This window comes from Patiria miniata, unplaced genomic scaffold (genome assembly GCF_015706575.1).
Source record: "Patiria miniata isolate m_02_andy unplaced genomic scaffold, ASM1570657v1 HiC_scaffold_29, whole genome shotgun sequence".
NCBI lineage: Eukaryota > Metazoa > Echinodermata > Asteroidea > Valvatida > Asterinidae > Patiria > Patiria miniata.
In genome coordinates this window covers 10,103,339-10,118,012 of record NW_024037068.1, presented here as the reverse complement: position 1 = coordinate 10,118,012, position 14,674 = coordinate 10,103,339, and the positions used below count along the sequence as shown (strand labels likewise).

Sequence of the window (14,674 nt, the reverse complement as noted above, 5' to 3'; positions counted from 1 at the left end):
GAGTATGGGGAAATCATGCATGTAAGATGACACAAGAAGTAGGCAGATTTAGAAGAAAAAGAGAAAGATCGCTGATGTACGGTACAGTACGTGTATAGACGGTATCATGTCACTTGATGTTGTGGTCTCATGATGCCGACTTTCGGCAAACTGATCTAACCACTGTTCCTTTATCACTGAAATGCACATCGTCATGTAAAGAAGTACTGATTTTCACTTTACGGAAAATAATAAGAAAAAAGAAACCAGGGTGGCTTGTTTACCTGTCAGCAACCAACAAGCATGAGAGTACAAAGAACGTCAACAGATGAATGTGTACAAGAAAAAAGACGGAGATTGAGATTATTGAGATGGAAAGTCAAAGAATGAAGACTATGGGCTTCCTGTGTGAACAAAAGATGGCGCTTATTTTTACCACTCTCCAGAGCCCTGGTTCACGCGCATATAGCGCAGACTATGCGCAACTTTTATTTTGGATGTGCACATAAGCCATGGCGGCTCTGCATGAGTGTCATGCGTCGTCGGCAATGTCTTTGAATGTCTCTCCCAGTGGTCTCCCCAAACTCTCTTTTCTTACCGTTCGAAGGGGGAGGGGTGCCTAATTAATTATCCATTGTAAAAAGAAAAATATCGAACTAAGGCCCCCCCCCCAAAAATATTCGGTCTCTGGTCAGACCAAAGTTCCGGAATTGACGCGGGGACGCGGCTTTTTTTTTTTCTTCAAGCTTGGATTGTACAGACAAGGTGGGGTACTATTTTGCTTTTTTTGTGTCCTCATGTACATTGGTGTCCTTCATAATTTGCCTTGGTGCTCTCGATCATTTGCCGTGGTGCAATTTCCCATTCCTTTGTGCTCTTTGGTAAAAAAAAATTGAGGAGGTGCGGCAATAGAGGGCGCTGTTGGAGCTACCGCGGAACATTTTGGAAAAAAAAAAAAAATTGACGCGCATGATTAAAATCGACGCGCGCGCTGACCAGAGACCGACTTATTTTTTTTTGTGTCTAAGAATGGAAAGTCAGAGAACGAAGACTTTAAATTGAGAATAACAGCTGTAGACCGAGGTGTACATGTATATGCTGCTAGTTTTCCCCAAGGGGAATGGTACAGGAGTGAATCCCGTCGACATCAGGTTGAGTCCATGATCCATGCAGTATATCAATGACCGCAATATTGACTCACATTCCACACTTGACTGGCACCCAGAGTGCCTGTGAATGTGTAATGAGTTCTGTGCGCCCATTCCTTGGGTGAGACGCACGCTCATGTAAGAACTAGGTACAAATTTCAATGTACGGTAACAGTATTATGTATTACATGGTCCTCTCAATATTTACTGTATTGTATCGGTTTATTTTTTGTGTGTGAGTCCAGTGATCTTTGTATATCGTACTATATACGTACTATATTTCTTGTATGCGCTTTGTATCCTTGGGAAAAAGCGCTTTAGCAAATTCATCGTTATTACATATATTGGTTTTTATTGCGGTTTTATGTAATGTCGCTGTTCAGAAATGCCAGTGGAAGCTGAATTTCTATACTTTTTAGTGTGGATAATAAACTTGAATTTCAATATGAATTTGTATTTCACTGGTCTGTGTGCAGATTAACATGAAAAAATATGTCAAGTTAGAATCTGTAATTTGCATTCAGCTGAAACACCTGAGCTTCCTTGATGAAGTAAAAAAAGATGCAATACTGATCCACGTTATTCTAAATTTAAAGTTTTTGCAAATAAAAAATGTGGTTCAACAAACTAATAATATGTTTGGAAACACTTCCCGTGTTAATTCCTACCTTCAGTTTTCTTGAGTGCCTACTCTTCTTTTCATTTCTCTTGTAGCCCTGTACTTAAGAGTGGCTTTTAGCTTTGTTCAAGGCGAATATTAAAGAACTATTCTTTATTTTTGCAATGTTAACCTTCCATAGTTTACCAACCCATGGTTGGCAAAAAGTACAAACCAGGGTTCGGCAAAGAAAGGTCTATAAAATTTGAATGACTACACTTTAATGTAACCATTGGTACATGTATACGCATGTATACATGTATATGTACGTACATGTATTATACATAATTGGCATTAGGTTGATTATTAGATAGTTGAGAATACATGAACATGTACACCCACACGTGAATCTGAACATCCAGAAAGGGCAAAGTTTTGGTGACCATGTAAAAATTCCATTCTTTTTCCTTCCCATGCTAGTTCCTATCCCTCACTGTGTCTCCGGACATGTTCCTTTCAATTACCTGCCTAATTTATCTCGTTAGTATTTAATTAGTCATCTCGTTCATGTACCGGGACACGTGAATCTGAACATCCAGAAAGGGCAAAGTTTTGGTTACCATGTAAAACTTCCATTCTTTTTTCCTCCCATGCTAGTTCCTATCCCTCATCGTGTATCAGGATATGTTCCTTTCAATTACCTGCCTAATTTATCTCGTTAGTATTTAATTAGTCATCTTGTTAGGGTAATTAGCTCTTATTGCATGGGTGAAGGTCTCGGCGACATATGAAAAAGAGGTAAGACACGAAAAGCTGCACTGCTCATTCAATAGCACAATGGCACGAGACCTGCAATAATTATTACAAGTAAGGCCAAAAAAATAATAAGTCGGTCTCTGGTCAGCGCGCGCGTCGATTTTAATCATGCGCGTCGATTTTTTTTTTCCCCAAAATGTTCCGCGGTAGCGCCTCAATTTTTTTTACCAAAGAGCACCAAGGAATGGGAAATTGCACCAAGGCAAATGATCGAAAGCACCAAGGCAAATTATGGAGGACACCAATGTACATGAGAAAACCAAAAAAGCAAAATAGTACCCACCTTGTCTGTACAATCCAAGCTTGAAGGAAAAAAAAAAAGCCGCGTGGCCGCGTCAATTCCGGAACTTTGGTCTGACCAGAGACCGAATATTTTTTTTTTTTGCCTAACAAACCATGATTAAATAACTATCCCAGATTATTTGAAATCCACGGGGATGATTTTGGCAGATACTGAGGATTCAGAAAAGGCAGAACACAGCCAATTTTGCAAAAATGTGCGCCTGATATAGATTCAAAATTTAAACTTCAAAAATACTTGATTAACCCTGACGATCCCCAATCAACCAAACTCCCAACACCAGGTTTTGTTGGAATCTGTTAGGATGAGAACTGCACTAGTAAACTGACTGTGCTTTACCTAGGATTAGGCATACCGAAAATAGACAGAGTTGGAGTCCAACTGTTTATGTGCACAGTTTACCGTATGGTGTTGGGATTTGGGTCATTCTATAAATTTGGGGTCCAAAGTGTGACATTTTTCCCGTCCCTGTTACCTTGGTACTCTGTAATTTGCCATTCAAGCATCATTAAGAATGACTTCAAATGATTGTTTATTTGTTGGGTAGGTAGTTTGCTATTCACAATCACTCTTGGAGGATGACTGCATTAAGGAGTGCATCAGAATTATACAATCATAGATGTCAGATGTAACAGGGACGGGAAAAAAGTGGACCCCAAATTTATAGAATGACCCATTTGCAAGGATAAGGAAGGTTCCAACTAAATCACCCTAGGGAGTTAGGGTTAAGGACTAGGGCGAACAACATGTAAAAACAGTAAGAACATTTTGTCAGTATCTGGCTATCTTTTTTTAAAGCTATGGTTTAAAGAAGTTGAAGGGTACATTGATGAATTTGCATTTTGAAATCCATGGAATGAAATTTCTGGAAGTAAACCCCAGAAATAGTCTTTTTGTTTTAAAGAAATACAAAGCGAAAAGGATCAAGTTATATATCTTTACAAATGTAGCTAATATTATCAAACAATTTATAGCATAATGGTTTGGCCCATATGCCGTTCTGTGGGAAAAAAAACACTCGACTGTAAAACTGGGTCATTGATTTTAAGTTGACACCAACTACATGTCAAGTATGACAAAGAAGGCTCCTTCCCCTTTTTTCTACTGTAATTCGAGATATTTTAAGTCTTCAAGATGCTGCGTTCCTGCTTCCAAGCTTTCATTCGGTCTACATTGAGAGGCAAGGATTTCCCGCACATCCGTTTGGCAACTATAAAGGAGAGCTTATCCAAACAACCATGTACATGTACATGTACTTCAGGACGAAAAAAAACCCCCACCCAATGTCAATGTACACTGCATACAAGTCTGTACATTTCTCAAGACAGCATTATTTTCAGAAGGGGTAGTGTCTGGAGAAACCACAGCTTTTCTCCCACATCCCCTCGGCAATACAGATGTTGGGGCAAGAGAACCTAACCAACCTGACCAAAGACAGCATCTGCAGATTAAAAAACTCTCCTCCGAGAAGACATCAAGGGAGGTAGGGGAAAGAAAAAAATTCCCTCTCGACCTGAACTGGGTCAGGCTCCCATGGCCGATTTCCGAAGCTAAACAGACCCGGGTGTTAACGGCAAGCGCATTAGTAGGCCCAAGGGGATGTGGGATCGGGCTTCCCAAAGGATCTCACGGATGCAGTAATCTTTTAAGAGAATTTCAAATACTCGGGGATGAGGGGTTCGACTGGGGGAAAAGTTGGTGTTGTTACTAGGGCTCAGGACTTGCATGCTACATGAACGAATACACCTGGAAGTCTTTCATGTTAAGGGAAAATTCCCTCATACAAATGTATGCTGAAGACATTTAAAGTTTTGCATGGCTATCAATGCCACCAAGGAGGTGGAGAACAGGATTATATATGAACGTACGTGTACTTTATGTACGTACATGTATGTACGTACATGTATGTACGTACATTTACTTTATTGTATGTGTACATAAGCAATATGTTTATTACAGATACATGTACATGTACGTACGTGTATTGTTGATGTACCCGAACGTGGCGCGGCCCCCAACGTGGCGCACTTTGATTTTTCGCCTGTAGCGCTTACCTAGAGCGAAAGTTTTAACTGAAATTTCACAGAAAGTGAAATTTCATCAAGTTCTAAACACTCCTGTTCATAAATCGCGAGTTTATTTACCTGTAACAAAGTTACAAGAAAAAGTTAGTTTGGCGTGATTTTCCGATTTTATTTTCACGTGCAAAGTGAACCCTTTGAAAATGCCCCGAAAAATAAGAAAATAATTTTCTGACAAACATCTGGCTGGGTATGTAAGTAGAGATAATAATTATTTATCAGAATTTATCAAGTTTACAGAATTTCTTACATGTACATGTTAATCTGGAATTTTCCGAAATTTATTCAAGTGCGCCAGGTTAGGGAACACTCCGCCAATTTGTGCCCAATTTCCGGACGCAACCGTTTTTGAATTTCGGAATAAATTTTATGAAACCGAAATTGTTCACAGAGGTTAAATAGCAAGCATTAATAAGGTAAAAGTACTAGTATTTTACTGCATGAATTTGAGGTTTGTCAACAAAGAGGTTTGGCAACACTATACAAGGAAATTTGGGTAAGCTTCGAAGTGCGCCACGTTAGGGAACACGACTATACATGCAGGCTAACCTACACTTACATTAAAAAGCAAGTGCAGATGGGAACATTAAGTTGCCTAACGGTTGATTCATGACGTACATGCAACTTACACCTGCTCACTAATAGCATTGTCAATGGCCAAAACGTCATCAAGACATTTCTCGGTCCTGGCTCCCTGTTGTAGTTTACAATGTACACAGCTATTGGTAACCAGTGAAGGAACTGTACCCCGGTACTTGCATCGACATTTGAACTAGATTTTTTTAATGACACTTATCAAAAGTGCACGCACATGTAGATTTTTTTTTAATGGCACTTATCAAAAGTGCACGTGTACATATACTCATGGGCGTCGCCAGGATTTTTTCTAGAGGGGGTCAAAACAATTTTTTGGCCAAAAAATGATTCTATTTCTCAACACATTCTCGATTTATCAGTTTTAGAGGGGGGCAGGGACATTTCCCCCCCCCCCCCCAACTCATTACATTTACACCACTTTGTCTTCGCGCCTCTTTTTTTTTGTTTTTTGTTTTTTCCCTTCCTTTTTTTTTTTTTTTTTTTTTGGCTTTTCCAGGGGGGGGGGGCAAGTGTCCCCCCTTGCCCCCCCCTCGCGACGCCCATGCATATACTAGTAAAGCATATGTACACGTATCCCTTTACGTTATCTCTCATTTTGTTAAAGTCGTTTTCAAGTTATTTTTGGCTTCCCCGCAATCCCGGTCAACTTGTCTTGAAATGCTAACGGTTCAGAGAGTGACTTAGTCGGCACGGTCCGATAATAATCCTACAAACTCCGCGCCAGGTGAGACCAAACAACAAATTAAGCCTCCCTCAAGCATAGCTCACGGCACACGGTCTGTCGGCCACTGTGTCCCAAAACGGAGAAGCGAAGAAGCCGAGAGTTGATAATGCTGCAATCCAGGCCGCTGATTCGATACAGAGGACCAACGTATGTTTTGAGTTCTTTTGCCAGCGCTGCGCTTCCCTTCCCTTCCCCTCCCCTCACCACCGGTGGGCAGGTACCCTCTCCTGCTATTCCCCACCCCTGGGGCTCGTTATCTGTTTTACTTTCCTTTAACTGAGCGACATGCAGCCATATTTTTTTGGAGCAAATGGAATTACTGCAGTGGCGGCAAGCCTCCGGGGGAAACAGAATGTGGTGCAAAGCCAGTCTGCTGGATTGCTTATTGGACCAAATGGGATCGATAAGATCTTGTTTGTTTCTGAAAATGTACAGACATGTATGAAAAATCCTCGTGTACACAATCCATGTAACCGAAGTATTTGTTAATCAAGCCTTGTTCTGGGAAAACAATGGCAAGAGGTTAACGCAAATGTATCCACAAGAAAAAAATAACAATGAAAGAAATAAAAATTTTCACGTTTTATGTGAAAGAGTACTTCTGCTTGTTTGCACATCTCAGATATGTAAACCAGCATCCATGTCCTATTTTGTGTGTGTTCACACACTTGCTTGTTCAAGCTCTTGAGTTTAACTTATGCAACACAAACATTTGTTTTTGACTGTTAATAAAAACTTCTGCTTCACAGCCGTCTTGTTAAATTTTACTTGTAATTTCTAATTTCAGTCCTTTATTCTTTATATCTACATGTATGTGTCCAAAATGTACATGTGGTCACTGTAGACACACTGTACGCATTTTGTAAAGTACATGTACCGTACAGTACATGTAATACAGAATCCAGTAACTCATTAACCAGTGGAGTTCTCCACCGGTGCCCTGCAGGCAGGTCACAAAGGGGACATGAAGTTGTGCCGTGTAAGCTGCGGGATACCAATCAACAGAGGTCAGAGTGTCCAATACCAAGTCATACCAACACTGGTGGTTTCCTAATCTTACTCAGATTGAAGAAATCCGAAATAAACCAGAAAAAAAAAGAAACTGAGTATGACTCGGGGAAAAAACCCGCAGCCTTGCCCTGGGGTAATTCATATTGCTTTGATACAGCACTGCAAAAATATTTTGTAACATTACAATCTTAACTTCATGAAAAGTTTATAATTTAAGCGAAGCGAATATGTCATGATACTGGAGAGACTGCCCCATGCACAGCAATTTGATTTCAGTTGGATTTAATGAAGACGCTATTAAATGTCACTTCAAACCCTGTCGTTTTATCTGCGATATGTTACAATTTTTGACAAAAACAACGAAATAGAAACGGTCCGAAATATTTCAACTTAACTGAAACATACATGTATGTGCTGGATCTTTCTGCTTTCTGCAGAAAGAACATACATTCACAAACCAGGACGTTTTGAAAATGGAAAAATCAATCTGATGGGCAGTGCAGAGCAAAGACGAGAACTCTTCCACTGTAGTGCACTCTGATCTGCCAATTTCGCCTTCGGGAAAGGGGCAAAGTTATCGACGTGTCTTAATGCCGTTAGGAAACATTGGCGTGAAGCGAATGAACTTTAGGAATACCCAAGCGGAAAGCTGATGTACTTTGGCATTTTTTTCCCCCATCCTTTTTGACTGTTATCTTCCCATGCACGAGCGAACCTGCCAGGCATCAAAATGACTTTATTATGTTGCAGAGGATGAATATTCTTATTTATAAAGCTCGAAGCCCCAACATTAAATGCACTTCCGAAAACATGTAATTTTTTAAAGGATGTGTATGTCTGTGTATTTTGCTCAATCAATTGGAAGAAAATAAAGAAAGTACAAGTGCACTGCAAAGGATTAGTAGACATTAAAGACCGACATTTGAAACCTGGTATGAAACATATTGCACTTCAAACCCTTCCTCTCTCTTAATTCAAATCCTGTATGTACTGGTATTCCCCCTAAAAAATATATAAATTTACATTGTTGGCTCCAAGAAGTACAATGTACATGTACATGCACAGCAATTGAGGATCCTGTGGTTTTTTATGCAGGTCAATCAAAACAAAATGGTTGAATGAAGAGACAGAGTCTTTTGAATCCATTTGACATCCAAGAACTTTTGATATATATAACAATAAAGTTGATGACATAATACTTAAGGAAAGCTACCAAGAGTTCAGTTACGCTCCAAAGAGAAACTTCCTGGTGATTTTCATCCGCAAGGAATGCGAGACCAGCTGGAAAGTGGAATGTGAGGCCCGTTGCAAAACTATGGCCCAACCATTGAAAAGTAATAGGAACGGGGGAAAGAAGCTATTTGTTGTCCATTTTTGTCTGAGCCAGCAATACACTGTTCTTCAGAAATCTAAGCCACTATCTTCGGGGGGGAAGATTAACAAAGTTAAGGCCTAACTTTGTACATCTTTAAGGCTAGACCCCGAGGTACGAGACCGCATTACCATGTACCGGACAAAAAAAAAGCCGGTGCTACCCACTGATTAATCACTTCTTAAAACCCTCGGCATTGTCTTTGTAATTTCAATGAATGAATTCCGAGGCTTCTAGTCGGAGAAGAAGTTGGCCAAGCTGAGCTGGGAGGAACAAGCGTTTAATCTGTGCTGGCCTCCGGGAACCAAGCGGCAGACAGCTGTTAAATTTGCCGAGAGAGCGTACATTCCAAACACCCTGGGGTTTTTGCATGAGGAGGGATGATGTTTTTTTTTTTTTTTTTGGTCTATCGCGCTCTTGGGATAGAATCCTGCAGAAGCATTGATTGGGCGGCTGATGCTTTGTGCTGTCCACCGACTGACAACAGAATCTGAAACTGCGGGAAGGGGGGGGGGGGTTAGGGATTTTTTTGGGGGGGGTAGGGCTGGGTTGTAACCAGCGGGCATAGGAATTTAATGACCGTGACAAAATGCCTGAGAAATCAATTGATTATGCGTCACTATAATTGGTGACTTAAGTTTCTACATTCAGCAATGCCAAAGAACACATTAAAGTATTAAACTGGGGGGGGGGGGGGACTTGTGGGTTGTCATTCTTCATAACTACCATTTTTGGGTGGATGAGTAGAAAGTACACTCAACCCAAACACAGACTTTGAATGTGTAGTATTTTCTACATTTTTTTAATATCCCTTCAGAAAAACTCCCTACAGGCACCAAGCAATGCTTATTTCAAACTTCACTGAACTGTGAAACCACTGATGAAGAAAATGTCCCCTTAACAATGTAGGTTTGACAGTTGGAAACAAAAGGAGGCAAAACCAAGATACTATAGTATGAAGCTAAAGATAAGAAGACACACGTCTTTCAAAATGGACCAGAAAAAGCTAACCCCCTAAAAAAAGGCACAATATGTTTTGAAGTGACTAAAAGTCAGGAAAAGTATCGGAAAGGAGTGAGAAGAAAACACTGATGTGGTTGCAAGGCAAAGGGACAAGGTGTTGAGTTGATGATCAGTGTCACGAAACAAGCTGCAAAGTTGATGGCAAGGAGACAGCTTCCAATTTCCCAAGTCAAATCCCATTTTTAAAAAATATTTTGTAAAGGCTTGGCCAACAGATATAGGAAGCAGGGTTGTTCATAACAGAAAGACAGAAGCAAATGTGATGTGTTCTGTCAAAAACAAACTTTTCCGGTAGCCGATTAACAAACCCCAGTTTTTAGAATACTGTTTAAATTTGGATTTTCTATTTTATAATAATAAAAATGTTTACAACAGACTTTCCTTGAAAAAAATTGTCCATTTTATATTTTGTGATGTCAAAAAAGAGGATAACAGAGGAATTGGCTGTTAGATTTTGGTTATTCCTTTGACTGGTACACACCTCTACTGATTATCAAAACAAAAATTCTTTGGAGGCAAAATTACAGTCTGAAGTTTTACTGTGTATTAATAAACGTATGTAGAAACTCAAATATATCGCAAAAAAATTGCAGGGACAATTTTTTTTGGTTGACCCCCAATATTATTTTTGGCTTAATTTCAGGCTCTTCCAAGAAGCGAGTGGGTTTTGACAGAACACTTCACAAATGCAGGCCCTGGTCATACCGCAAAGTACTGGCTGCTGAAGTTGTTGGCGAGTCCGCTGTTAAGCGCCTGGTTCATGGCCTGGATTCTCTTCTGTTCCTTCTCTCTTATTGTGTCGGCAAACTTGACCACAAGCTTCGAGGTGCAGCCCTAAAGAATAAAAGAAAATATTAGTATTAGGCTAAGTCTTTTTCTTCTTTTTTTTACATTTGTTGCTTAACAATAACTCCCTAGCATGATTTTCTAGGAACCATACCCATCCTGGCAAATTCCAACACCCATATGGGAAACTGCACACACACATATTTCTGACTTTGTATCTGGAGGTGTGCCAACCCAATGTAAAAGACTGTAAGTTTCGGGGTACTGTACCCATCCCGACAGATTCCAACAACACATGCCTTCGGGGTTTGATGGGTTGAGTTCTGAGACAGTTAATGTATTAATTCGCAAAAAAATGGTGTATTTGTAGTTCATCAAATTGGAAAAAAGAAAACTGAAGTTGACAATAAAAAAAAAGGAAAAGGGAGAAAAATAGCAACACATTGATACGGTCAGGTTTAGTACCATAAAATTCACTTTTATGATTTAGTAAATGTAGAAGATTTGCCACTCAAGATTCAGACTCAATATTCATGACTCAGGACTCAGATTTTAGAGCGGATATTTGATAACTCAAAAAGTGTTTTCAAATGCTCTTCCGTAGTAAGGTCCAGGGTTCCTACAGAGCAGGGATCCAGAACAGGACTTTGGCTCACCATCATTGTGTTTAAAGGATGTTACCCTTTATGATGATAAGGGACGGTTTCTTCCCCCACCCCAGGCTCAAAGACCATCTCAGATAAGCTACAAAATCTAATGTGCATAAATGTACATGTATGATGACCCATCTAAGTCCTGCTCCCATTAACCACTGTGCAAAGTGTACAGGTATCTTAGCAATCTACCGTTAGCTCTTCCATTCAGCTACATGTAGGTATCTGGGGCAAAATATTCTGTGCAAGACAACTCAAATACATGTAACCTTGTGTGACTGATTCTGACAACTACATGTAAGTAGGATTGTCATAATGCTCCCGATATGCTGAAACTGTATCCCCCCCCCCCACGCAAATTTTTTTGAAGGAGGAACTTTGTGTATATGCCATTAACATCATAAAGGAGTAAGCGTGATTGAGGTAGATATGTTCTAACCAACACAAAGCACTGGACTACTTAGCAATACAAAACTCACTTTTGCAAAGGCTACTTGACATTTAGCACCATAGCAAATGCGTGTATGTGATTAAAACACAAATCCCTACTACATGTACGTGCCTTAAACGGAAGAGAAGGGACAAAAAACCTCGTAACTCACAATATCTTGACAGAAACTGACATTAATACGGGCTATTCCATTACAGTATTAGTTGATAATGACAGGTTTTTTTCCCAGGGTGTGAGGATCGCAGCAGTGAAACATTTGATGCTGGCTCTGGTTCCCGACACACTGCCCGGGAACAAACTGGGACGCTAAACTAGTAAAAAGACTCTGCGGAAAGACTGACATTGATACGGGTAGCGCGCTGCGCCCGGAATGGCTCGATCCTTCCACGGGGCGCAAACTGATTGACACGATTCATTTCAGCTTTTCGGTGCTTAACATCGGCTCCCCTAAATCAGGTTTTTTTTTTTTTTTAGTTGGGACTTCAGAGTCTTTGGAATTCAATACATCTCTTTCCCGTCAGCGCATTACGCGGCTGAATAAGTTTCCGAACGCTCGCCCCCGTGAGCGTCACCTCTCAGTTGGTTTTGTGCACGGCTTTTAAAGGCTTATTTGATTGTGTTGACGTGTGACCTACAATAAACATGTCAGCCATTACGGTTGCTTAGCTGGTACCCTGTATAACCCTGTATCGGTGAATCCTGATACATCCGCTTCAAGTAACACATGGAGACCGTTCAGCAGACTCTCAACACCTCTCATTAAACCAAGCTGTTAAGCACTTACACTGTTAGTTGTTGCTCTACGCATTTTCAGAACTAAGTGCGGCGGAGGTGTCATTGATTCAAGATTCGAGATGTTGTCTTCCGAGATACGTACAAATTTCATTCTAGGAGCAACCACAGTGCTTGTCCACAGTTCAATCCCATCAAGGATTTTCTCTGATCCTTTCTCTGTTTTTATATTTTATCTTTAAAAAAAAAGAATCTTGATTGAAGTGTACTAATAATGCGAAGATTTCTCTACATGCCGGTTACACAGTGTGCTAGAGCATACAATAATGCAGGGTTCCACCTTAACTTTTTTGTTCACTAGCCAGCTGGGCTACTGAAACAGACTCTTAACTAGCACGAGGCATTTTCACTAGCCCACCTTGCTTTTCTGGTTCAAATAGGGCCTACAAAATGGCGCATTTTCAGGCTCAATTCTGAGGCAATTTTGTCAGTATTTAATAAACAGAACTAATAATTTAACCATAAAATTAGACACAAATTGATGAGGCTTTCTTTCTGAATTTAATAATTATTTTGTTTCTTCCTGTCCGTTCATCTTTGCTGTATCCCAATAGTTGTTTGACTCGCCAGCTGGGCTTCTTAAGGAATAGTTTGACTAGCCCGCCGCTGTTTTGACTAGCAGTTGGCTAGCGGGCTACCGCTAATTTCGAACCCTGCAATAATGACTGGGTCACTGCATCGTATGTAGTTTGGGAGTACGCAAACAGCCTGGTCTGTTTGTCATCCAAGACCAGTACGCAGCGTAAACATCAAGAAGATAATTTATGCCTGTGTGTGGATCAATTAAACCCACGCATTTACAGAAGAGAACAAAAAAGTAGTAAGCATAATATTTGCTCTGCGGATTTAGAATCAGCCGTTTGGCCTGCAAAAACTATTTATATGCAAATGCTTTACTTCCCCAGCTTGTTTACTGACAACGAGATTAGCTTCTCATTTTATGGTTTCTGACAGAGATAATTATCGCATAAAAATGGAAAATGGTTTAGTGTTTCATATGTTCAGAGATGATAATTATGATTATTACTTGCATCAGGCTTCCAGTGGTAAAAATAAATCAGCGTATTATATGCTTTCGTAAAAAGTTCCACGGACGACTGCAATATTATGTCAGTAGAAGTACCCGATTGAGGACGATAGGGTTTTTGACATTGTCCTCATCCGAGCATTTTAACAAATTTCGCTAGTTCCCGCACAATCAAGAGTGTAGAAACTCACAGTTGCCCTTACATTTTTTTGGGTGGATACAAGAATATATTGCACTTGCTGTATAACAATATTGCATTTTTTTGCTATAACAATATTGCACTCATCTTTGTGTAATATTGTTACAACTTGTGCAATATATTCTTGTATCCCCTGAAAAAAAAGCCATCCAATATAAATACCTTAAGTGTGTGAATAAATTATATAATATGAACATAATCCCAAAAATAAAAAAATAAAAAAAAACTTTTGAAGTCAGAGAGATTTAATTCTTGGTATTTGGCACTGCCTTTTACAAGTAGATTTGGACATCCAGCAAATTCTGGCAAGATTTTTAGAGGCAGTAGGCTTTGGGTTCAAAATCAAATCTAAATTACCTGAGAAAGTTGTTCTCACAAGCTCTAGGACGGCTGTACTAATGCTTATAATAGATTGTCGATGAAGGGTAAAACCCAGTGCAAGAAAGAAATATACACAAGTAGTATTCAAGTACGTATTTGTTACGCATGTATACCTCCATTGTTGTTGACTGGTGTAGTGCAGCGATGGCGTTGAGGGCGCTCTGTCTTGTTGAAAACGTTACAAAGGCACAACTCGCTGCAAGAGAACGACCAAAAATTAAAAGAGGCCCATCTGGTTGTACATGCATTAATTTTAAAAAAACCAATGGCCTTTTTCATAAAATTGTATTCAATGCCTATGGCAAATTGTGAAATCCTTTTAATATTGTCAATCTCTGTGATGACAACAAATTCTTAAAATGAACGACAACAATTACACTTATGAAAATGCAGCCCCCACAATAAATAACTCCTAGCATTCTTGCTTTTATTTGTTTTTCTGTTTATTTTCCTGCACCCCAGCTGCCTGGAAATTAGGCAGGTTAACCCGCCGCTGGCAACTTAGAAAAAGATTTCACCTGTCCGTGACTTGGAACTGGAGAGAACTTGAGCCAATATGGAAAGTGAAACGTGACACGGAAAAAGCGAAACGTCTACTTTATTTCCCCCAAATATTGCCCTGACAGCCCAATGTGATCAGGTAACAAAATACTTTCGGATCATATTTGTTTTAGTCCTAGTATGCCAACTAAGGCTTTGGAATTTCAGCTACAAAGCAAATATGTTGTTATAACG

The 14,674-nt window shown here is 39.8% G+C and overlaps 1 protein-coding gene across 27 annotated transcripts in view; it reads right to left on the bottom strand.

The window, feature by feature from the left end:
- The window catches only part of LOC119735706 (CUGBP Elav-like family member 2), a 108,700-nt gene that overhangs the window by 37,414 nt on the left and 56,612 nt on the right, over positions 1–14,674 (bottom strand). For all 27 annotated transcript variants that reach the window (XM_038209565.1, XM_038209561.1, XM_038209575.1 and 24 more), the window contains 2 exons: positions 14,053–14,135; positions 10,356–10,484 (listed from right to left, as the gene is read on the bottom strand). In XM_038209565.1, the coding sequence (XP_038065493.1) occupies positions 10,356–10,484; positions 14,053–14,135 (212 nt within the window). The remainder of the gene's footprint in view (positions 1–10,355; positions 10,485–14,052; positions 14,136–14,674) is intronic.